The sequence below is a fragment of the Perissodus microlepis genome, chromosome 15 (assembly GCF_051167445.1).
Source record: "Perissodus microlepis isolate ML-2025 ecotype Zambia chromosome 15, ASM5116744v1, whole genome shotgun sequence".
Lineage (NCBI taxonomy): Eukaryota > Metazoa > Chordata > Actinopteri > Cichliformes > Cichlidae > Perissodus > Perissodus microlepis.
Genome location: NC_140475.1, coordinates 35,444,723 through 35,471,175, shown reverse-complemented (window position 1 = coordinate 35,471,175; position 26,453 = coordinate 35,444,723). Strand labels below are relative to the sequence as shown.

The 26,453-nt window shown below is 40.0% G+C and overlaps 1 protein-coding gene across 2 annotated transcripts in view; it reads right to left on the bottom strand.

Annotated features, from left to right (window-relative positions):
* Positions 1-26,453, bottom strand: part of LOC146372570 (arf-GAP with coiled-coil, ANK repeat and PH domain-containing protein 2-like) — a 50,654-nt gene that overhangs the window by 13,593 nt on the left and 10,608 nt on the right. For both annotated transcript variants that reach the window (XM_084954101.1, XM_084954099.1), the window contains exons 2-12: positions 20,723-20,780; positions 17,595-17,714; positions 16,867-16,920; positions 15,106-15,164; positions 13,920-14,103; positions 11,362-11,406; positions 10,337-10,432; positions 6,820-6,894; positions 5,575-5,586; positions 928-1,040; positions 398-449 (exon numbers count right to left, since the gene is read on the bottom strand). In XM_084954101.1, coding sequence (XP_084810227.1) covers positions 398-449; positions 928-1,040; positions 5,575-5,586; positions 6,820-6,894; positions 10,337-10,432; positions 11,362-11,406; positions 13,920-14,103; positions 15,106-15,164; positions 16,867-16,920; positions 17,595-17,714; positions 20,723-20,780 — 868 coding nt within the window. The remainder of the gene's footprint in view (positions 1-397; positions 450-927; positions 1,041-5,574; positions 5,587-6,819; positions 6,895-10,336; positions 10,433-11,361; positions 11,407-13,919; positions 14,104-15,105; positions 15,165-16,866; positions 16,921-17,594; positions 17,715-20,722; positions 20,781-26,453) is intronic.

Here is a 26,453-nt window from a genome sequence, read left to right as displayed (position 1 = left end):
CTTCCTCGGTTCACTAAAGCTCGGTGACTAGTTTTTGGTGCAGCACCCTCTTTCTGATCAATTTCATTAGCAACATCCAGCAACCGCTCTCCAACTGGTCATTGAAAATATTTTTCCCTACCAACCTGTGGTTGCAGACTTGTCTCTAAATCTGTGTGGTTGGAGAGTTTTTATATTCTGAAAAGGATAAATGTACATAAAGTAGAGATTCATTAAAAAAAAACTAAACTTTTCCAGTATATAAGAGGACTTTATTGTGAGCTCTTTCTATCAAACACACAGAAACCAGGCGCGCAGCTGTGCCGTCCAGTTAAAAATACACAGAGAAATGTTTGCGCTGGAAGTCAAACGCGTGCATGACTGTCATGGTGGCCGTGCAGAAAGTCACTTGACATACCTTAAATTTCTTCTGGTAAACTAGCTGATTGTTTTGGATGGTGAACCAGCGCCTGAAAGGAGATCACAAGTTTATTAGAAGATAAAGTCACATGCAAGTGATGCTCCTAAAATAAGACGCTTTGATATCTTCTGATGTGGATGAGAGAGAGTAATCCTAAGGCATGTGAACACAACACACACAAAGACAATAAACTATGGTATTCTGCAAAAGTATATGTTGGTTTGATTCATAACATGTTTATATCCACTTGGGGAAAAAATGGTCAAAAGGAAGCAAAAACTTGAGTCTGTAAGTTCTCGATTTCATTTGTGTTGATTTACAGGAATTAAAACACAAAGATGACAAGATGAATGGAAACTCTTCCAAATTATTAACACTTCCTGTGAATCTTAGCTAGCTTTACTCTGTGTCTATGATTAATAATCATTCTTACAATTCACTTGAAGCTTTTCCTAGGATATCAAAGTATATAAAACTCTGCAATCAGTCCAAAGGAACCACTTCAAAATAAACTCTATACATTATACCTATTCCATGTCTTGAAGGCATTGCTGGCCCTCTTAAACAGATAACCCTCCATGGCGATGCCGTTGTCTGTATCCACATTGTACTCCAGCTTTGTGTCGTCATTCGAGAAATCCTGAAAAATAATAAGGAAGGAAGAGAGGAAAGCAAACAACAGCTGAATTAAAACAGGAAAAAACACATTAAATCTTCTGATGCTGGTGAGTTCCTCTTGTTTATCTATATCAGGGTTTATCTGTATAAGCTAAGTGAGTGTCACGGCCCCGCTGACCTGACTGACGATTCACGAACCAGGAAAGACAAACAGCAGCCACAGCGTACAAGCACAGGCCAATAATCTATAGCTACCAATGCAATGCAATGTAATGCTTGAGAAAGAAACCTAAGTGAAAAAAAGTGTGTCGAGATACAGAGTATTTGTTAACAATTAACAAAAATCCAGCAACAAGGCAAACCAACATTTGTTGTCCGCGTGCAAAACTGCGTGCATATCAGTGGTCGAAGTTCATATTTAAAATACTGGAGACACGTAGAAGTATACAAAGCAATAAACGTGGTGTTATGAAGCTTTTATTGCATAGCTTCTTACAGCAGTAGTGACGCACTGCTCTTCAATGTGTAACGCAGGAAAAAAAACAACCTGTCATGCATCCCATCTCTGATTGACTCTCAGTCGTACGTGTTGTCATGTGGCTGCCCTCTCAGTCTGGCTTTAACTACCAGAGCAGCTGCCACACTCCTAACACCCTCCCAGCTTTCCCAGCTTCAGGTGACACCGGACACCAGAAGCATGCGCGTGCATGTGTGTGTGTGTGTGTGTGTGTGGACTCATTTTACATCAGGTGTCACCGTCTCCAAAATCAATTACAGCTCGATACATCAAGATCTGTTACTGTGGCGAGCTGGGGACTCATCCTCTCTGTTGTCCTTCTAGAAAGATCCACAGTCTTTTTTGTAACTCAGACTTGACTCATTCAACCTGCATTAGAAAAGCAGTAATTGGCTCTCAAGCTAGTTGAAGCTGGTGGAAATAAAGTGCTATGTTTTGGAGTGCTGGTCACAGTCTTTCTTATCTGCTCTGGAAGTATATATATATATATATATATATATATATATATATATATATATATATATGATTATCTCCTTTTCCATTTCTGTAGGAGTTGTTAAGCAACTTTAAAATGGTTTTTTTTTTCCATTACATACCTAAATCCGGGTTAGGGGTTGTGACAAAACATTACATTACAAAAATACACCACAAAGCTACAGCACAATGATAATGCTGGAAAGTGTTGACACAGTGGGTCATTTCACCAGTTATCAAATGTCACCTGACCATCGCAGATGTGTCAGATGCATTTCCAGAGAAACGATACACTTCTTTATAGGAATTATTTAACAATTCAGTTTCCTAATATCATTAGTTAATTAGTCTCATTAAAAAAAAAAAAAAAAAACAACAAAAGGGATGAAGGTCGGGGTGCCAAACATACACAAGTAACTTTATACTGGAGAAAATAAAAGTAAACACCATGAAAACTTGAGTGTAGTAATCTGTTTTTTTCTAAAAACTTGCTATCATACCCGTTTTTGCTTCCATATTCCAGCTTTAATAAAATAAAAATAATATAATATAACCCTTTAGTTCACACAGGGTACAATCAGGTGTTTTCTGTTACTTTGTTTTGCTTTGTTTTATTATATTTCCTCTTTTCATTGTCTTAAGCCATTTTAAGCATACACAGGTTCACCTTTTGCGTAAAGCACATTTAGTTGTCATGTAATTAAATAAGTAAAATTGCTATTGCCATTAATATCTGTGAAACCATTTACCTGATTTGGAATGTTTAAAGAATATTATGAATATTATAAAATTATGAAAAGCTATCAACAAAATATCTATGCCTGACCTGCAAGATTGTGGTTTTACAGGGCTTCAAATCTGCTGTCAGAGACTTCATTCTACATTAACTTTTGGTAAACTCCTGAGAGTCCATATTCATAGATTCACAGTATCAGATATTACTCTAAAATATCTGAAGCACCTAGCTCAAGCAGTTTTCTAAATAATGAAATTTTGGCTCCTCAAACAATTGCTGCATGAAAAACATCTAAAATCTGCCGTTATTCCTTCCTCTGAAACATTTATATGATCAAACTAATGACAGCAGGGACCAGAAAATTTAAAAAAAATCCTACTAAAACTGATTCATTCCCCTGGATTTTTTTCAAGGAACATCTGGGATTTTCAGGGGCAAACACTGAATGATCCACGAGTCTCTCATGGTAACTTCCTGAATGTACAACCTCTGTTACAGCCCAGAGATGTAGATGTAACCCATGAAAAATATGTCCTATTCCATGTTGTACTGAAAGGATATGCACACATGCACACACACAAACACACTGGCAAGAACAATTTTCCAGGACGACATACACTGGAATGAGTCGAGTTATTTTTGTGCACAAGGGGAACAAAACGTGTCTGCGTTTATTTTCTGACTAGGGACACAATGGAAAGTCCAGGCATTAATAAATCCCCGTCTTCCTGAAGGTGGGACAAAATTTAAGTCCCATAACTTTTAACAATTATTCTTTAAACTTCAAACACTAGAAATAGCGGCCCCTAATTTCAGCTTGATGTGTGGTGGCCGTCACCCAGTTTCAGCTGCTGCTGTCACGTGAAAAACTTTCCAGTTCTTGGTTTCAACTACTGGTTGAGAAACCTGACGTGACCACTTCAGCTTGGGAAAGTATCGTCAAACCCATGACATAAACCTAAAAACAGGTAGTGGCTGAAACAAAGCTCAAAGGCGCTTGTTCTTAGTTCCTGATTTTAAATATATTATCTAAGAAGTAAAGAAAAGAAAAGTTATGAAAAACCGCGAAAAAACAAATATGTAGAAAAGAAAAAACCCCGGCATTAAACCAGAAGACTTCAGTGACGCAGACACTGACAATAACGATGACACATCAGAATGAAACAAGCTGCATTAGCAACACTAATGCATGTGCTGCACTTCAGAGTAAGAAAACAGACAGAGATGCAGATAACTGCACAAACACTGTAATGAGGTCCTGCAACGCATGCAGGGGAGGAGATGAAAGGCCGAGAATCGATGCATTGACTCTACGTACAGAGGTCGACCTCCAAGCGCAAAAGTTGCTGTAGTCTGGTAAAAAGTGGAGCTCTGTCACCTCCTAAAACACCACACACAAACACACAGCGAGAGAACGACACAGAGAGAAGAACATTGCTTTTGCTAATGCTAACACAGAAGAATCGGTCACGGATGTAAGTGTAAGAAGCCACAGACACAAACACATGCTTTACAAGTTCTTATCGGATGCACTCACCAGATACCAAACGTAGTGAAAGCGACTGAAAATCCTCATTTTCCCCAGATTATTGCACACAAATCAATTTGAATGTGTGTTTGCTTACGCGTGTCTCTGTGCAGCATCCCAACAACAGAAGCTACCTGAAGCAGTGTGGCCTGTCTCTTCAACAAACCCTCGCCACCTCCTCTCCTGTGGCTGTGCGTCTATCAAAACCTCCGTCACAGCCTCTGCTGCTCCTCCTCTAGCTTTAAGTGAAGGTCACCAGTGTGTCTGTGTGTGTTTGTGTGTGTGGCTCTTGTGACTGCTGGGTTAGAATAATCAAGTGGACCACGCAGAGGAGTTCGAGCATCAAACATTTATAGTGACTACAGTTTAACACTCGGTGCGCTCAGCTTTTCCCCTCGCTCTCTCATCTCCCTTGGGTGTGTGTAAATAAAGCAGCCAGTCTTTCAGGCAAACTGAATATCTGTAGCATTTGACCCTTTAACATGAACTGCAACCAATAAATAAATAAACGTCTTCTGTAAATGCCGGCTGAGTGTAGGCGTTTCTTGCACAGCTGTTACAACTGCAGTCACTTGTTATTTGCTCACTCTATGAGATAAAACAGACATCTTCAGCCCATCTCAAGCTTTCATGTAGCTACTGAAACATGCACTGAGGTGTCAGTGCTTAGAGTTATGCACACATTAGCAGAAAGGAAGTATCCTAAGCACAACCTCAGGACCCCCCTGAGGACTGAAGCCTCCTTCCACACATAATGATGGGAAAGGATTTCAACTGAGATAAAAGGCAGTTACCAGTAGCAACGACTCATTTTCTTTGGCAGACATCAAACACATAATTCAATTCACCAAAAAAACTATTTTAACTCCTGAGTAAATGTCTGGTTTTTGGGGAGCAAAAAGTGAAGCGCAGGTGTGAAAGTCAGAACTACTGCTCAACTTCTTAATCCCATAGATCTGACTCCTGCAACAGCAGATCAACAAGCGCGTATCTTCTTTAATACAAACCTTAAGTCAGGCCTATATTTGATTTAAGTACAGTGGCCTATCTCATCAGACTAATGTCATGTTAGGGATATTTAATAAAGAAATACCAGCTCTAGAGTTTCTCTAAAGATATAGTGGCTTTTATCAGTGCGCTTTACTTCATACAAGTGTACTACACCCTGCAAATAACAGAACCTTATTCAGGATGACAAAATCATGTGCATGTTGTCAAAAAAGCTATTTTCACTAAAACGATGTGAGCTGAAGATTACAAAAACGCACAGTGAAGGAAAAATGAAGAGAAACACTGCTTACCTGCAGTGCAGCCTGGAGGGAGTAGAAGGAGGAAAAAAGAGCAGAAGCACAAGAAAAGAAGAGACAGTTGGTTAGGAGTGTCCATGTACAGCCAGACAAGAGAGCCGGGTGGGAGCCAGACCACATAAAAATAGCATCTAGATAAATTGAGGGAGGTGAAGTGGGGGATAGGTGCTCAAGGACAGGCGGGAGCTGGCACACGTACCATCAGTGACTGGGTAAAACAGGAAACAAGGATAAATAATGAGACTGAGGGGACAAAAGGAAAGAAGGAAAAAAAAAGGATGTCAAATGAAAGACGGGGCAGAAGAAGCTTCGCACATGCAGAGACTGAAACGAAGGTCACTGACAGGCAGACAAATGAACAGAAGCCCAGCAAACAACAGCTGGGTAAGGACACAGGCTGTCTGGAGTTAATGATGCTGTGGGATGTTCAATTAAAGTTAAGAGCAAATTTACTGCCACCACATAATGTAATATAACAACCCACATCCTGTCGAGGTTTTTGTCTGCTGTGGGTTTGTGCTCTGCTATCGGAAATGCTTTCAAATAACAAGAAAAATACTAGGATTAAAAGCTAAAGAGTTTTTAAAAAAAAAAGATCTCATTTGAGAAGCTTATCTTTACTTTTGCCAAATTTACTAATTATAGGAGAAATATGAAAAGCATGACTCTGGACAGAGACGCCGAAACCAAACCTTGTTTGTTTGGAAATGGGTTTCCGTAAGCTATCAATATTGCACGGGTGTGTGGCTTAGATGCTCCACAGGGATCACCTTACACCTGAGGGTGGAGTCCTACCTCCATTCATTCAAATGATAAACATGTTTCTATAAATAAACCAGCATATTAATGTTGTTTTGGGAAGAATTCACTTTTTTTTAAATTGACTCCAACTCTAATTATAAATCCAATCTAACCATTTTACTGACCAAGATTTGCAGCAGGCCTATTAGAGCTGTAAAGGGCAAGAGGTAAGTGTAACCACTCGATCGCAGGGCTCTACCTCAAAGTGTTTTTATACATTTCCCCCAAATGTTCATATTTGTACATAAGTTACCCTAACAATAAGCCTGGACGCCTTCACTTGTCATTCGTGCTTTTCATTCACATTAGTGCAGCTAATTATGGTGTTCTGTGGATTGAAGGTTATTTTCGTGAGCAAGTGCTGCAAACATTTTTGTACAAAATTGAGGGAAACAAAATAAATAAATAAATAACACCAGATTTTGAGTGTGTTTGCACCTTTTGCTGGATGGTGGAGTGCTTCTGCTCCATGTCCCTCTTCTCTTTGGCAGCATCCACCACCAGCTGGTCCAACTGCAAGAGACAGAACAACCAGTAAGCCAAGCACACCGAGCCGACCGGTGACAAGCGTTTCATTCAAAATGACAAAACTAAACACTAATTAAGAAAAATATCTATTTATTTCGAGTTAAAGAATGAATGATCCAGTGCCACCACATCTTTAAACTGCACCTAAAAGGTCGCGTGAGCATGCGTGCGTTGATGATGCTAACGCCACTTTCCACGGGCCAGACCGAGAGGAACATGCTTTTTCTCCTCTAACCAAAATGTACTGCTCTGAGGAGAAATTAGACGGGAGATGATTAATTCTCTTTGTCCCTGTGAGTAACCGACACATGTGGAGAGGAAAACAAAAAATCTTTTGAGCTGTGAAGGAAGAAACATTTTTTCTTTTTCTTAAAGGCTTCAGTGAAGTTCTGGAGGTCACTGGGTGATGCCGAAAATATGCCAGTTTGCCTTGCAGCACTGAAATTCTGCTCTGTGCGTCTTTATAGTCTGTCGCCGCAACGTGACCTAAATTGGCATCAACAGCCTCAAAAACAAAAGATTCAGTATGTGATTGCAGGGCACTGATTTAAGGGCGAGCGGGGTTCAAAGTTTCATCAAGCAAATTTTGCAGCAATTTTCTGCTTTGTATCAATAAACTAGATGGAAATTCATACATTTGTTTCCTTTCTTAAAGCAGAGTATAATAAACATGTGTGGTTTCTTTTACAAAATACACACAAACACGTTACTATCACACAGTTTCAGAGACGCTTTGAGGGAGCTGGGTGTTTTGTTGTGCTCAGAGAGGAAATGGGTGGATGGGTGAGCAGCAGGCTGATAACACAGATGGGAAATGTTTTCCCTGTTGCCTCTGCAACAACTAGTCCAGTCCGGCTGGAGCTCATGCCATCTATCGAGGCCTGTCTTTATTTTCAAAGATGCTTCTGTGCGTAGCTCTCCTCACATTTTGTGACAGTGACTCATATTGCCTTTAACATCTTATCTTCTCAGGCCGAGACAAACGTTTGTCTCTGCTAACATCAGTTCGTCACTTACGGACCACAGCCGTCAGATTAAATCACTCCTGACATGTAGCTGCAATGACAACGTCTGTGATTCATGGAAAAGATATGAAACATCTTTCTGAATGAGCATTAAGCTCATGTGTGTTTGATCCTGAGGCTCTGTGTCACGGAAACATGAAGTCAGCAGTACATTTATGTCTAGAAGCAGCATTACGGTTTCAACTAGCGGTGGAAAAGCGGCATGTTTGACATGAATCACTGTGAGCTGTCAACCGAAGCCAACAAAAAGAGAACATCAGCAATATCAATTCAAACTCTAAGTCATGTGATCTTGATTTCACCTCCCTGTGAAGCTACTGCCTACACACCAGCTCACATTTTCAATAAGAAAAGTATTTAAGTCTTTGGTTTTCATCCTCCTCTGTTGTTCCATTTTTCATTTTTTAAGTTTCTAAACATTTCCAGGTATCAACGCCCCCCCGCAGCTGCTTTTACTCCAGCTCAGGGTTTATTCATCTTTCTAATAATTTACTCGCACTCTTGATGACTTTCTCATAGTTTAGAAGCATCGCGTCATATTATCAGACCTGTTGGCAGCTCCTCCACACCTCCCTGCACAGCCTCTCCACCTTCTTCAGCTTCATGATGGAGGTATAATGCACCGTCCACAGCCGCCGCTTTCCTTAGCACGGCCTTTGATCTTCTTCTCCTTGTGGTTTGTGCTGCCCCAAATTCAGCACGACAGGCTTGTAATCCACAGCACAGTTAAGCTCTTACTTGTTCATCCACTTGAAAACAAACCCTCTGTCTCTTTTCCCCCTCCCTCTTCAGGGTCTTTTTCAGTTCTGTCCTTTTTTCCCCTTTTCCTCGCACAACACTCTCTTCTCTCTGCGTCGGTCTTTCGAGTCCATGCCTTTCTGTGCTTCTTCAGTCACATTTAGCTTCAAGAAGATTACACTCTGCCTCTTATCCTTTCCTAAAATCTGCTTTTCAAAGAGGTCCAGCCTTCCTCGCTTCTCTCTCTTCTTTTTTTCTGTCAATGAGAATTTTCCAACTTCAGAACACAAGGGTAAGAAACCACACGCTTCTCTCCAACCCAATTAAGAGCTGCTGAATGGGCTCCTCAGATCTGGCTGTCAAAAAAGTCCCCCAAAAAAATCCACACTGCATTTCCTTCTTTCATAGTTTGGCTACACGTTCAACAAGCTCCTCTTTTCTCTACTTCTCTGCCTCTTGTGACTGCACTCCTTTCTCCTTGGTCCTGTTCTGCTGCTTCAGCCTCTGAGCAAACAGCCTATATATTCCACAGCCTTGCTTCTTTCACTCAGCTGACTGTCAACCCTCCGAGTCCAACTGTGGGAAAACCCATTCCAGCTCACAACCTTCTTCCTCATTCCCGCTAAATGTAAAAGCTTCACTGTGATTATAATCTTCAAGTAACATTCAGGCTCAGAGGAAGGGCTTTGTTTATGAGAGGATGCACACAGACACACACGAGGGTGGAAACTGATTTGATGAAAGTACCGCAGTACACACAAACCCACACAAATACACGGACGAGATAGAAACACAAACACAGAGGGAGAAGAGTGGCGACCTCAATTTGCAGCTGAACTTATGGTTGGGCAGATGCCAGCATTTTCACATTGTCATTACCAGAAATACTAGTTTAAAAATACACACACAACTTAAAATGAAAGGTGACAACAAAGCAGATGAGCATGATAACAATGTGAAGAGATGAGTTTCAGAGTAAAGTGTTGCAACATGTCCAGAGGCCTGGTAATGAACTAATCATTTGATTCAGGTGTGTTGACCCAGGGTGAGATCTAAAACCTGGAAGACACCGGCCCTCGAGGCCTGGAGTTCCCCTCCCCCGCTCTAATGGAAAAAGAAAGACAAGCAAACCTGTTTCTTTAAGCACCAGTTTCACTTTAGCCAATTAACACCAATCATAAAAATGTAAATGCAGGACTGCATACAGAAAAACTGAACAGAAAAAAAATAATGTAAATATTAGTCTTTCCCTTATAATATAAAGTGTTTACTCTTTACACTGTTATGTAAACTTGGAAAGCAATTATTCTGCTGCTCTTCTAAAAATAACATCATGAGTTTACGATATCTTCCAATTAATCAACAGTCGTGGCTGAGCGACGAGCACTGCAGTGGATTCGTTTTATGCAGAGCATCAAACTAGGAAGAATAAAACCAAAATAGCAGCGAGCTGTACGTACGCTGCGCAAGCCGAAGGAACAAAAGGAAACAACGGCAGATAGATATATTTATGTAAAAATATGAGCGCCTTTTTAACTGTGGCTGTGTGTTTGGATCCATCAGTGTCTGAAAGTCCAGGAAGATTTTTATATTTGGATACAGGTAACGTAGGAACACACCAACCCTAATTATGGGTGTATGTGTATGCAGAGTGTAGCCTGTACCTGCCCTCCCAGCTGTTTCATAAGAGGCTGCAGTTCACTGAAGAGGTCATAACCTTGGTGGAAAAACGTCAGATGGGCGTACATGAAGGACAGCATCTATAAAAAAACAACAACAACACTTAAGAGGAAGAAGGGTCTTTCCATTTCCATTCATCAAATTTAAACAGAAAAAAACCCCAAGTGACCATCACAGATTTGTCTTTCTACTGGAAAAAGCTCATTCTTAATAGGAAGCATGCAAAATTCCCCTACTGTAAAAGGTCCCTTAAAATCCTTTATCTAAAAACACCCGTGTCACATCCTACAGCTTTCAAGCATCATTTTTTTAACTCTCCCTTGGACACCAAGTAGGAGTAATCATGGTTTCTCTTTTCTGAACTGAGCAGTTTCTGTTTCAAGCCTGCTTCAAAACACAATGACTGGCTGTGATTTCTCTCTACAGCTTACCGGGGCTACCCTTGGAAAAACCCGGACTCTATACTAATAGTCATCAAACACCAGCTTTATTGATATATCTCGAGGTGTTAAATCTCATCGTTAAGAGTGCAGAGGAGGTCCTCAAATAATGGAGGAAAGAGCTAAAGGAGGCATTTTAAATTTTCATTATCTAGAAAACTGTCTGAGCTCAGTCCTTCGAAATCATTTAGGCCGAATATCTCATCTTATGGCTCTAAGAACTATGGACTATAATGAGTTAACACAGGAATATTTGGATGTATTTGTCTGATCTCTGACAGCAGATTAGGAGGCCTGAAGAAACCAAAAGTGTACAGTCAGGGGACTGAGAGTTTATTTAATGATAATGATGAAACACATTTTCATCTGTCTTGCTCCTTTCGGTCAGAGCAGGTTTCTGTTAATATTACATGTAACATTTGGGATTTTGATGAGTCATTTTCCCAACATGAATCTTCCTATTTGAATTTTTCCAGGCAAATCTGGTCATGTGGGAGGCAGTTGATGAACTGAGAGCGAACGACCCAGAACAGAAAGCTCATTTCATTTGAGAGAACGAGTAAACTTACTGATTTTAGGATCTCCGACCTTCTCTTGGACTGTAGCACGTTTATCTGAAAGTTCATAAAAACCAAAACAGTGAGAAGTAGGGATTATTATGAGAAAATATCTGGGACAATGCGGTATCTGACAGAAAAATGGAGAGAGAGAGTAAAAAGTGGAGTGGAGATGGGGGGGAAAGACTTAAAGAGCGTGAGACAGAACAGAAAATGAGACGAGCTGGTGGAGATGAAACAAAAAGAAGTGCCTGAGAAAAATCAAAGAAAGCTGACAGGCGTGAAATGACTACTACCGAGGCTGGATAAAATCGCGCCATCTCCCTAAGCATTAATAGGCAGCGTTTCATTATACCAGCACCAGGGGGAGCCCTCTACCTCATGTTTAGGGATGTGGGTTGAAGCCTGTCTCACTTTTCATCTTTGCCTCATCGCCTCCTGTCTCTCCGTCTCCTTCTGTGTGTGAATGTTTGTGAAGAAGGCTCTGCCATTTGTCCAGACTAATTACCGCCGTCCTCGTCTGGCCTTGGATTTTCTCATAGCTTAATGCTGCAGAGCAGGGATGTGTTGTGGTGGATTGTAAAAACAGATGCTGATACTTGGCTGTTTCATGTTACTGTCAGTGAGTCTGCTGTGTGACAGCAGAGTCACTGACTGGGTGTGGTAACACAGGAAGGCCAGCTTCAGAAGTAATCCCACACTTCGCTTCATACTTCTGAATTAACCTAAGTCCAGCGGCCCCTTTTTGTTTGTGTAGTGAAAGCAGGGTCACCATGCTTCAATACCCCGGAGAATAAAAGTAAAGGAAATGTCTTTTATGGTCAGCAGTAATTTCATGGCTGCAGGTTTTAAGGCAATTTTCTCAAGCAACTCTAACCACACTTGTGTTTATACACAGATGTTAACTCCCATCCTGGGCAGGAAGCTTATTTTTTTCCATCCCCAAACCACAACAGTTGACGCATCGCGACTTTTACAAGCCCCCCTCCTTCTCGATTACAGTCAATTAGTAGCTTTGACCAAAGCAGCACCTCTAAACGATGGTTATTTAACTCTCAGTGTGCAATATAGTGTCAACACTACAGCCGCAAGCAAACTATCAGAGCAGTTATTTGGAAATTGGTTGGTAAAGCTGCAGCAATTGCAAACTTGTGGGAATGTAACATTTCAATTTGTCACGTTTGGTTTGTCAAGTTTTTACACACAAACAACTTTCACTTATCTCTAATAGTGGTGAAAACAATAGAAGTGGTAACATACGGGAGTGGGGGGTGGGTTACTGAGCGAGATGCTTTTCCATTTTTCCAGACTAGCAGCACACTTCACCATCAGTGAGCCAGGAAATCCCTGAAGTTTAATATTTTATGCTCCAGCTCTACGTGGCACAACATAGTAAAAGAGACATGCTTCACTCTTAAAATGCCGTGAATGCGAGTCTGGCTTACAACCTCACTCATATATTTTCCTCTCCCTCTACCATCTTGCATGTCACTATAAACTGCGTACTGTATAATCAAGCACAAATGCCACAAAGATGAAAAAAATGAACTAAAAAGCACAAAAAATAAAATAAAATACAGTTAAATTCTGTCTCAAATGTTTCCTGCAAGCACTGCTGCAGAAGTTAGTTTTTAAAGTGCTGACAGCACTGCCCAAATGGGAAACTTTAATGGAGACCCATTTAAAAATCAGCTGAGCTAGCTGCTAGCTTATAGATTTCCTATAAGCACACTAAAAAGCGAGATAAAAACCAGACTCATTTCTCACAGCCAGGACTCTTTTTTTATGAGATGGTGATTATAGAGTGGGCCACTGGAGCAGACTGCCAAACCTATATTAAAACCTCCAGTTTGGTTTCAATTCACCATCTCATTTGCTCAAGGAGTGAAGGGTGCCCATACAGCATTGTCTGTTCTTTTGGGAGGGAGATTCAATAACAGGGCCGCCAGCTGCCTTATCAGAAACCACAAAGCATTCATCAGCACTGCCGTGGCTGAGAGCAGAGCTGATGCATTCAACGGCACAAAAGCACTGAGTAAGGTTACAGCAGAAAATATCTAAGTGGCTTTGACAGAGAAAATGAGAAAGAAAACGAGCAAAAGGAGACGAACAACATTAATTCAAAAACTGATTTTGGAAACTGAAGAAACTTTTCCGACTAACCAGGTTATTAAACCTCTTTCTGAGTACTTTTTTTGTTCACTTTGGATGAAACAGAATCAAACACAGCATTCCTGTGCAAAAATAGCATTTTTTAATTAAATGCTGAATAATAAGTTCTCATCCAAATTCTGAACATGACAGCGTGCACCTCAGCTTTTTTGAGATCCATACTTAAAAGCTGAATGTCAGCAATCTGTTGCTATATATAAATATAGTCTGACTGAAAACTGCCTCAGTTTCAAGTCAAAATCTCCCTGAAATAGCACCGCATTTCTTTTTTTAGATCATCCTAAGTGTAAGCATAAAACCCTGTTACTGCTATTTAAAATGCGCAGTAGGCCACATGTCAGTGCAGCAAGACAAACTTGCATGTCCCTTGCTGTCATTTAACATCCAGCGGGCCGTACCTGTAAGACGTAGTCGAGGACAATGTGCCGGAAGCACTTGCGCGTGGCAGTGAGGATGTTGGTGGCCTCCTCCACCTCGTGCTGCTTGTTACGGGGAGCTTGGGCATTCTTGATCAGCGCCGTCTCCTTTTCCTCGCTCACTTTGTCAAATTGCTTCTTGGCTTCTTTGAACTTACGCAGGTCACTTCAAAGGAAGAGAGGTTTATTAGTATAAACATGACAGCAGATCCTGGGTTTTTGTGCGTCTCTCAGGGTACTCCGGCTTCCTCCCACAGTCCAAAGTGATGCAAAGCTTTGGGTAAACTGGTGAATCTAAAGTGACCATAGAAGTGAATGTGGGGTTATAGCCTGCACCTCGCCCTATCACAGCACAGACGAGAAGAGCGGAAGAAAATGGACGGACAATAACTTATAGCCTTATGACAAAGCCACTTTCAATTGTGTCCAATTAATCTTATAAAAAGGATGTGGGCTTTTCAGCAGTTTGAGCAATCGTATATGATCGTTTATACTAATCGTGATCTTGGTGGCCGAGTAGGGCTGAACTGTACGAGCATAAAGCCAAAGGAGCTCAACATTTAGTGTCAGAACTCAAGAGACACGACAGCTAATGTCACATTTTAGACTATAAACATGTGAAAGACGAAAGCTTGCACTGAAAGTTTAAAGGGAAAGGTCCATAGTTACGGGAATCTCTGAATATGAATGAGCACGAGAATGGTCAGGCAACAGGAACATGTCAATCTAAAAACAAAGGCAAACTCCTTGACCTGCTTCTTGTTAAAGCCCTCGAACCACATGCCCCACACTTATCATTTGCAGCCATTTTCCTGAGTGAGATTAAGTCACATTTGAGCACAACAAGATACTGAGTAAAGTATAAGTGCTGCTGATGTGGGTGTTTAGTCCTGATGTGCCAGAGGCAAAAACTGCTAATCCTTATAATGAAATAAACCAGAGAAGCAACTCCTTCCTGTAATTATACAAGCTGCCCAAATTTCTGAGCTAAATTAGGAGAACTGAGGAGGATGTTATGAAGCCTACATAGAAATAAAAATATTCTCTTATGCAATTTAATGACAATGCTGTCCGCATCATCCTGTAGTGTATTTACTCCTGAATATTTTGTGTTTGAAGCTGTGAAAGATAGGTTAACCAGTTTTTACTGTGGTTAATTAATACTCACTCTTTGACAAAGGTTTGAAGCTGCGTCTTGATTGATCTCTGGGCCTGATCGAATAATATCTGTGAAACAAAAACAGACAGAAAGACTAAGAAAGACTGAGTGACTGCTCCTTCCCATTTGAAGAAAAGGTTTCTCTCTAAACATGTCGAGGAACTTAAGAAACAAAAAGCTGACAATTTTATTCTCTTTCTAAGCCCCCGTGTGATTTCTAAGTTAGTTTTCAGCATCTGCTTAGGAGGACGTTTGTTAACATCACAGGGTGCAATTAAGCAGCTAAATTTACTCAAACGCGCTGACTTTGTAAACTCCCCTCATAAAGACACAAACACGAGAAATGACGTGATTCGTTTATTCTCGCTCATGAGTCATACCCTCATTAACCTGCATCCTTCCTTAAAAATGAGCTGAACCAAGCAAAAAAAAAAAAAAAGCCAGACGAATACATTAAAAAAGGCTTCGGCGCATATCTGTAGTCAAAAAAAGACAATATGAGCAGTGTGGTGCGGAGAGGCCTTCACTGACAAACAGATTGAGCACTGTGAGGAGGTCACGTGCTGAAAGATCGCTGAGCAGCAAAATCCTATCTGACAATCAGCTGATGTGACCGCAGTCTCCACCAATGAGTAACAGTCTCAGGCTGTTAGGGAACAAGGCAGCTAAGTTAATATCTCTACTAACTAGTACTAAACATCCTGGAATTGCAGTCTGACCTAAACATAGAACTAAAACTGTGCAGAAGCCAGTTTAACCAAACCTGAAAGGCAACAAACATCTCACTGAGGTGACAACATCTACATTATGTTGCCTCAACTAAAATGTAAAGCCTTTAGAAACTATGTAACCATGTTACTTCTATTCAACTGTAAATTTTGTATTTCAACTAGCAGTAACGATCACAGTGCAACGCTAATGCCTGGAGGCTCAATCAGGACATGTTAGGCAGAGGTAGTGGAGATAATTCCTGACAAGGGGAATCTCTAAATTCACTGTAGTGAAAGAGGCTCTAGCTCAAGTCCTAATGAGAAGCCCAACAGAGGAAAGTTTCAAGCGCCACCTTAATGCCGACCAGAGACTGACAAGTAGGGAGTTTAAGAAGGAAAGGAATAATCACATAATCAGATCTCTCCTACTGGGCTCCTTGAAGAGTGGGGAAAAGGCATCATGTTGGTTTATTTTAAATGATTTAGCATGCAACACATCTTTTATGGTCAACATTATACTAAAGCTCTTCACCTGTCTGCGGGATGAACTAAACAAACAAACACTTTACACCAGTTATGGATGATTTATTCCAACAGATGGATTTCAACCCACACACGCAACCAGAGCTGCTTATGACATCATGGACAGTTTTACTCCAGGAATTATTTTTATTTTGTAACAAAAGACAAGAAATCCCAAAGCGTTTATGACTAATGATGGCTGACAATGAATAAAAAAGGAATTTATTGCAGCTGACCCAAGGAGCTTTTTTTAAAACCACTGTTTACAATAGGCATTGTTTCCTGTGTGTTTTTAGCAACACCCTGCTTCACATATTTTACAGCAATATGAAATCTTCCCCCTGGAAGATGCTTATTATAGCCACTTTCTTCACATTCAGCCACCATAGTTCAGTTCTGTGCTAAGCTTTTAAAACATGTTCACTGGACATTTTCTGCTTCTCTTTCTCGGCACAAGGATTTTTTTTTTTTTTAAACGATCTGGATTTTATAGTCACTTGGGGGAAAAAAATCATGCATCCGGTTTTGGTCAGCGTACCGTGTGATAGTTGATCATCTCCTGCAGACTCTCGGCAAACTTTGTGAGACTGGACTGTGAAGAGAAGGAAGAGGACAGCCATGAAGGCAGGCAAAGAGACAAAGCAAGAATAAAACACAAAACAGCACAAGGTCAAATATAATTAAAACCAGTGGTTCAAAATGCCTGCTAAGCCACAGCTGCAGGGACAAAAGCTCCTCAGGTATGAGAGAAAGGAAACCCTGGTGTTTTTGAAGCAACAATAGCACTTTGGGAAAGAATTCTTTTGGCTAAGTTACACTTTTCAGATACACGCAGTGGCTCAGCTTCAAACCTAAAGGGAGAGGCGGTGAACAAAATACACAAAGGCAGACAGGAAGTGCTTGCCTCGGCATGCAAAATTTATAAGAGAGAACAAAACATCTGACCTCTGCGAGACCCAGCGGACAGTGCGAGGTTCTGCTAGCCCTCAGTTTTCAAACTTGGATAAATATCACCATGGATGCAGAGTGAAACCCATTTAGAGTGATCAAACAAAGAGCTAAAGGCTTCTACACATCTGGGGACTCTCGTGAAGTCAGTAATGCTTTTACACCATCTGTGATGTTTATTTTACTGAGATGTAGAGTTTTCAAAGTTTTACTGGATATTACAGGAGGACTGTCACAACACAAGCTGGAGAAGAAGCAAAAAAATACTTCAAAGCATTTTGTGCAGATAAGATCGAGCAAAATTATATTTTTGTTTACCTCAATGACCTCATCTTTGGTGGACTGCTGTGCAAGCTCCCGGATCCCATTAACAAACTGTTTGTTAGCTGCGTTGTAGGCTTTTCCAGCATCAATCATCCCGATACACAATTTCACCAACTAGAAAGGAAAGCGGCAGACGTCAGTGTTCGAGGGGGTAACGGAGAAATGAAGAAATGCATTAACAATAGAAACACTTCAGTGAACACAAACTAGAAACAGTGCTAGATATTTCTTCAGGGCATTGTCTCTTATTAATAACAGTGGAGCTCTGCTGCTGAAAATAGATTTGGGATTTTTTGTGGAAACTGGAAACGCAGAGAAAAGGACTAAAATATAAGATACTCAGTGCTTACTCAGTTTATTGGTAATTAACAACAGCCACTTCTTTCCCTTCTGACTCATTGAGGGCAAAGATAATTCCAGGTTATGTAAACTCCCAACAAATTCTGGCCACTCTCCATCTACTCCCACACAGCTGATGACACAGAGGCTAAATGTGCATCTACAGCCAAAGCAGCTAAATGACACACTAAGAAAATGCCAATTTTAAGCAGCTTCCTTCAACAATTACTAAATGTTAATGAACACCTAAAAGCTGATCAAACACAGACTGACCCTGCTTCACGACTAATTATGAGTGAAATTTGAGTCGGAAAGAGAATAAGCTATAACCGTCTCAGCAGTGAGAATACAAAAGAAAAAGACAGGCTCAACGTGGAAAAAAGTGAAAGTGCTACAAAACATTAGAATCACAAGACAAGTGGGTCAACACCTTACTCTCACACACATTTACACACATTTCCAGCATGCACACGTGTCATTTCCTTTGCATTTGAACAAAACACTTATCTTTAAATATGATTACACTACAGCTGCCTCAGCCCTGCTGTATGTTGTTAGGGTGTTTTCACACTTGTGGTGTTTAGTCTGTTCCATTGTGCAGATGTTCATTTGCGCAGATGTAAACGAGGTAACCGCACACCGAGACCCTTTGGAGGAGGTGGTCTCACTCTGGTTTAAAACAAACTTCGAAGCAGTTCGGTAGTTCAAGGTTTGCATTTTGGGATGCTCCACGTTCTCCAATAATCCAAGTTTTTTAAAGTCACCAACTGATTGTTCTAGAGAAAACAAACTAGACGTGTAAGAAACACCCATAGATCTAGAGATGTATTAGCTTTCTGTTGTTGCTTGTGTGATCTGTAAATAATTTCTTGTAGCACTTCAGGAATGCTTCAGGTAGACATGCTTTTTCATTGTTCTCTTGGTTCATTTCCAGAACATAAAAAGAGACTGAACACTGATGAGGGAAGCAATAGTTTCACAGAAACAGAACCACAACATTCAGAAGACACCAGTATGTGAAAGGTTTCTACTCCACGTTATGGTCACACAGGTAAGCAAGCTTGAAGGAAAAGCTGAACTCTGGTATCTGAAGACAACTTCACTCCACCCAAGTCAACACATACACACTCAGACACACACACACACTATCACAGCCATACTCACGCAAACACACCCACTCTCTGGCAGATCCTTCCTCTCCACAGCAAGAGGGGAAGTGAGGCTGAGTCACGGAGGTGGAGTGAGGAGGAGGGTGTAAGAGTAACGCTGTAAGACTAAGTCGAGGAATAAAGAACTGGATTCTTCTACGGTCTCACTCTAAGCAAGAGAACAATTCTGTGGGGCTCTGTGGCATCAAGACGACCGTTGATAAACATGACTCTGTTTGGTTGGTTTAATGTCAGTTACACAGGAAAAAACCCAAAAGGCATGAATTGATTGTTGGGGGGGGGGGAAAGAAAAATCTGCACGAAAGCTGGGAAAAGTACCAAAGGCACTCTTCAGGACTCAGGACTACAAATAACACTCCCAAAATATCTCTGCACACAGAAAGTTATTGAGCCAATTATTTTTTAATTTTAATAAGTAATCAAGTGTGAAACAATTCTGTAGCTTTAATATGGATTTCATCAAGTGCTTAACAGTCTGTACTAGGGTTGGGCGACATGTAAAAACTTTACGTTAACGCGTTAACACTGACAGCACAAAAATATATATAAAGTCGCCAATTTGGGATGAAAGAGGTAAATTTAAGGATGTAACCAAAGCGGTGTCTCGCTTGTGCAGACCTACAGTGCGAGCAAAGTACTCAAACACAGCTAACTTGCATGAGCATGCACGTGGCCACCATCCGGCTGAGTATGCTAGGCTATCACCAGCTTCTGCAGCTCCATCAACAAGCATTTGGGCGCACTCTGAGGAGGGTGCTGTTAAAACAGCGCTATAATTTTTTTTTTCTTTCTGTTGACTGGTTCTATTAGCTCCATCTTTATTAGCAAACTTACTCATGGACAAATAATTAAATTGCCCCTTGTAAAAATGATGGCCGATGGGCTCAGCCTATCATTGATAGTCGATATATTCGTCCAATCGTCCAACCCAAGTCTGTACCACTAAATACGACTGTAAATACCATCCTACGCATGAGTATTTCGTATTAAAAATAAGCAAAACAATAAAAAGCTTTGATAAAAGAATAAATATGCTGAATGGTGTGTAAATGCTGAGCCAGGCGGTAGAGTGGGTCGTCTACCAATCAACAGGCTATCCTCGGGCAAGATACTGAACGGAGTTGCAGCGATGCATGCATCAGTGTGAGTGTGTGAATAACCCTGATTTTGTTTGTATATTACTTTGCATTACTTCATCCAGACCTATTACAAAAACTGGAAACTCTACTTAAAACATTAACCTCGTCTTTCATCATGAATTCATTTGGCCCCTCCATGAAATCCATTTTTCAAATCCTTAATAATAGGCACACATCCCTTTTCGTGATTTTACAAATGTTTGATTATGATCAACAAAATGTCACAGTTACAATAAAAGACTTGGCATATAGATAGATATTTAATCTGGTCCAAGTAAACCATCACATTGCTGGAAGGGTAACGAGCGCGTTTGCTCGTCTGCTTTTTTATTCAGTCTTGCTCGAAATGCCAAGGAATACAGCGAGGACAAGTCCGAGGACAAACCTGACCTGTTACAGGATGGCTTATGTTGCTGCTGGCTCGCACGGTGGAGAAAACGAACAATTAAACAATGTTTTCATGGGCGGTACTCACTTTGTCAAGCTTGGATTCCAACTCGCACACATCCCCCTCCACTTCCTCTATGGTGGCTCTGTGAGGACAGAAAATGCAAAGGTTTGAAGTGAAGCGCAACCATGACTCAATACTTCATTGACATTCGGATGCATGAACTGTGAAACAGAGAAAGAAGGTGTACTCAGAGGCATTCTGCTGGAAAGCATGCATACCCTTCATCTTCATCCCATTATCACAGTTCTCCTTATAACCCTCCTGTGTCTACAGAGCAGTTAGGTTAATCTCTGTTCCGCATTATGGCACTTATGTTGATCGTAAGTAAAAAGGAAGCAATATACTGCATGCCAATATAAGCAACATAATTTATAGCCACACAGCTTCATCTTTGTCACGTATGCAACTGAAACTGGGTCAAATATTTGTCTTTTATTTCAACATCTTGATCATTTTCAGACAGAGAAGAAGAACTTAATTTAATTATAGCAGTTCGGTTCCCCCAACATTCCCGTATTCCACAATTATAGTTTCTGAAAGCTGCAGCTGCAGTAAATGACAATATCCTCCCGTTTGAGCACGTGAGACACACAGACAGACGTCTAGAAGCAGACAAACTGAGAGCTGCCATTTTGGGCCTGAAATCAGGTCTGGCGTCCTGCCCTCTAAAATGTGACAGAGACACAGCTCGCCTCTCCACAAGATCGACAGCCTACGAGCTTCAGGATACCACAACAGAGGGAGAAGGATATCAAATACGTCATCCTAGCACAGGATCTGTGGATTAATCTCCCCTTGATGTTAATTATCGCATTACTAAGGCTTTTTTAATGCAGGATAGACAAAGTGGTTGAGTATTTTTTCTAAAACTGCATTTATTCATGCTTAATCTGGAGGAAAGAAATAATAAGAAATAATATGGCAAATGCCAACACTTGATAATGATATATGGATTTATTAGACACAGATGTATCTGCAGAAAAGCAACAAGGTCTTTAACTAAGGTGCATCTAAAACATACAACCACCACAACAGCACCTTTAGCATTAAAACACCCTTTTAAGGAGTGCACTGCAACGATATAAGCCCACATATCCTACAAAAACACATTTAAAACAGGAGAAAAGCTATTAAATGATGATGCTAGTGGTGGCACATTATGAAAACTTAATGAATGCACTGCTGTTAAGTCATGCATCATTAGTTATGCAGTGCAGCTCAGATGTGGCCTTTAGATAATGCATGCTTCACATTTATAACCATTTAGCAGCAGTAATCAACACTGAGGCAAGTTTATTCTTAAGACAATAGCAGCATTAAAACTGTTTACATCTACTAATAAAACAGTATCTGTTTCTTATCACTGCGATTCTCTCGATTTCAGGCCTATCAGCCAATCGCCCTTAGCACAAACTCACTGAAGATAAGAACAACAGTTTTACATTTCAAATACAATTTATTCTACTGAAGGAAAAAATGTGTCCAACATCATGCAGTGCAGTGCATGAGTGCCATGTGTCAGTTTAAAGCAGAGGGATTAAGAATGTCACCCTGCAGTAGCAGCGGACGGCTTTCTCCAAACCCCCTGTAGCTGTTTGTTCTCCCATATGGCATCAAACTAAGTCGTGGACATCTGGTCAGTGCCAGGGATCCCTCAACAGGAGAGGCTTGGATGTATGCACATACTGAACAGCAGATACTGTGAAGTGCACCTGTATGACTTAATTTTATTGTTATTTACATGTCCTCGTCTTTCTTCTGTATGTGAAAGGGATTTTGTTGTTGTTGTTGCTGTTTTTTAATGCAGGATGCATAGATGCAGCAGTCACAATCGTTAAAACTATAAACTAGAATTAGCTTGAGTTGCTGGCTATGCTACAAGGAGCATAGGATAAACCTGGTGGTAAGGCTAATCTGAATATCATGCATGAACAGCAAATCCATCACTCAGTAAGTTCAACTGTGGGAATGCCAAAATCAAACTGCTGAGCTTTCAGAAACTGATATATGCCTTATTCAGCTAAATGCTTGAAGAACCTGCCACATAGAGAAGTCCTTTGCTTTGCAACATGTACTTTATTGCGCAAGTACTATGATTAATACATGTTAACATAAAATTACATTAGCTGAATAGATCTTTTTTTTTTTATCTTCTGTGCTTCATAATAAGTATAGGAGGAAGGCTTGTGACTTGAAGACAGCAAAGTGCTTCTTTTTATGAGTCTTAAATAGCAGTCCAAGTAAAGTCTGAACTGAGGTCTTAAGTAGTCCAACAGGGCAGAAACAGGGTCAAAGGCAATAGATGACTGTGCCTCTCTCACACAGATATTAACCGTGATCAAAAGAACATGCTACAAGCCCCGTTTGTCTTTCTCCGCTGCCACGGGCAAAGAACATTTCTCCAGTGATTCACACAGAATCACAGAGCGTCCGACTTCAGGAGGATTTGACTTTTGCTTGGTGATGTAGTTAGTACAAACGTAAGGAGTACAAACACTTGCCAACACTAAAAACAGAGGGAAGGAAGGGTTAGTTAAAACCCTAACCCTTTAGTTGTACACTTTACAAAAAAGTGAATTGAATTATTACAATAAAATTACCCAATAACAGACTGTGTTTGTCAGTCAGTCAAATTACTATCTGATTATGTGTTATCTAACATCTTGTCAGGCCAGTTCTTGCTTGATAAAAGTCACTCTCTGCCCAGGGGCAAACAACAACATTTAGTATCCAGGTCACAAGTATGAACTATAATAAACATCACCGAAATGAAAGAAGACTGGAAAACTCAGATACATTCTCAGGAACAAACCTAGAAACAATTATTTTAATTGTCAGTCAGTCAGTCACTGTCATGCTTTCCAAGTAACCGCAAGAAGAAGACCATTTCCTTCTAATCTGAAAAGCTGAGCCTGCAAGCTAAACTTGCAAAAGTGCTGACAGGATAAGAAAAGGAGGGGCTTTGGCAAAACGAACATTTGGGCTATTGCCTCATAGCTCTGAACTTGGAGCATATCCAGGCTGAAACTGGATAATGAGCAAAAGAGGAGAAAGCAGAGGAAAGAAGAGCCACAAAGCTTTGGAAACACCAAGATCGACACTGAAGAGTCATAAAATGTGGTCCCTACTAGACTAAAGTCACCAAAATAGACAAAGAAAAGTCTCTCTAAAAGATACCTGAATGCAGGTATTTAAATTAATGAGCAAACTCTAAGTGTGGGTTGTACAAGTGCTGCTCTACATAAACAAAGCGATACAAAATCCACTAAGTGACAAAGCCCTCTTTTCTGTACAAAGTCAGGACAGTGTGAACCACGGTTTTATCACAGCCTCATAAGACTCCTTTCAATAGAGTTGTCACCAGGTTAGTTTCATGAATTCTAATGAGTGGTATGACAGTCAAATTTCACACTGCTTTACATCATAAATCAGCAGGAAACAGGAAAAAAAATGTCAAAAAAGGTCATCTGGGGAAAAAAGGCCAACAACAAAAACAAAACATCATCCTAATTATGAAGCACAGTGGTGGGATCATCACCATGGGGCTACTTTGAAGTCACTCAGAGAACCAACTGGTTTTAAAGTGTATCAAAAACAATGTTTATAGGTGAACGTCAGAACAGAAGTTCATGGCCCGAAGCTGAGGATAGGTTAGATGGCTCCATAAGATTATGTGCTTATCAAACAAATCAACAACAGAAATATTGAAAAATCAAGTAAAATTCAGAATCAGCCCTTAAACCAAGAAATATTGGAGCATGACTTGAAAAGGGCAACACTAATGAACTGAAGCAGCAGAAGTTGAAAAGCAGTAACATGAAAGGCAGCATTTTCAGCTGGTTTGGATATACTGACTGCTGACAACTCTGTTTCCACTCCTGGAGTGAGCCAAGCTGAACAGCTGGTTCTGGCAAATGAGACTGAAAGTATACTTGTTGCAGGGGAGTCTGAATACATTTACAGGAGAAAGAAATCCATTTGAAATGTGCTTTGTATATAGTTGTTTTCTTCTTTTTCTTAAAAACAATATACATTTATATACATATATATACATGGTATATGCTGTCATATGAATCACCTGGAACCTGATAAACTAAAGGTGGCAGTGTACGGCCTTCACTCTGGATTAAGTGTACAAAGAGCAAGTAGATATGACAGTCATGAGAAATGCCACATATGCATTTGATCAAACAAAGTTAAGATATCTATATGGCTTACTTTTATCTGTCATTCTTCTTAAATCCTGTTTATTATAGCTCTTTCTATATTGACTTGTTTCTCTCTTACATATTTTGGTAAAATGCTTTGTTGCTTGAGACCATGTCTGCACAGTCAGGTTTCAAGCATTTTACGTTTTATCCTGATTGTTGACTTAAAACTGTTAAATTAGCATCTGAGCAGGTGACACACTGACATTCTTCTTCAGCACTTGATATGATAAGAAAATACAAAAAACCAAAAGCAAAAAGACAACAAAAATCTCACGCTGTCTTTCACAAGTATGAAAACATGGTAAGTAAGAAGTATATACAAGTTGTTTAAGTGTTTGTATTTATTTTTCCTGGTATTCTGATACAGAAGATACTGCACAAATATGACGACCTGGGTTTTAAGCAGCTGACTTTTGGGTGTAAAAGACTATCCGTGAAAGAGATTTAAATCATCATACATCAAACAACTACAAGGATAATTACATAATAATGATAATAACATATCTCGTGTTTATTCACAGCCCTCATTTTTAAATGTCATAGGAATGATATTTGAACAATTTGTCCCATTTAGGATGCATTACCATGGACTGGTGAGAAAAAAAGGGGGTTGGTGTTTATGAGCTTTATACCAACTCTTTGCTGATGTTTTTTCCATATCTACTCAGGAAGTTGGAACACCTGTTGAAAAGTAAAATGTACAGTTTGTAATTGGGCAGACCAATAGTACAATTTCAAATTTGGGAACTGCAGCTCTCCTCTGTCATAGGGTAGATATCTAAGTCTTTTTCTGGGCTTTGTATTGTTCCAAATACTTCTAGTAAAGATTGAATGAATCATGTTAAAAAATGATTTCAATAATAGCGAAGGGATCAACTGAAATAAGTAAAGAAATTTTGCCAATAGAATTAAATAGTAATTTTTATCATATTGACACATCCATTAAAGAGATGGGCATCGTCATCCCCCTATCCAAAGTTCTTCTTATATACAAGTTAACATTTACAATTGCTTTTATATCTGTAGTAATTTTGACTCCTAAATACATGAATCCTTCTTTTGCATTTATAAACAGTGATTTGATTATTGGAGATTCTCTTTCTCTTGATTTAAATAAAGCACTGATGGTATCGTATAACTTATTTAATAACCTGAAAACTGTCTAAATTTATCAATTTGTTTAATGAGATTTAAAATACTACCTGCCAAATTTGACAAAAAGAGGAGAATATCATCAGTAAAGAGATATAAAATGTTCTTGCCCACCAATTTGGATCACTAAGAATCTACATTCATAGTCCAAAAGGATTCTGGTCTCCAAAAACAGAACAAGAGAGGTAGTTTGTGCAAAAACAGCATTCACAGAGTGTAACCAGTAGATAAAACAAAATGCAAACTCTCTGAACTATGGTATCATTCAACAACAGAAAACTGTGCAAACTATTTGGAAGGGTTATGATGCATAGAGATACCAGATCCCTGCTGGTCCATAGCTGGTGCTGCTCATTCAAGATCTAAAGAAAACATATCCATATTCCAAACCA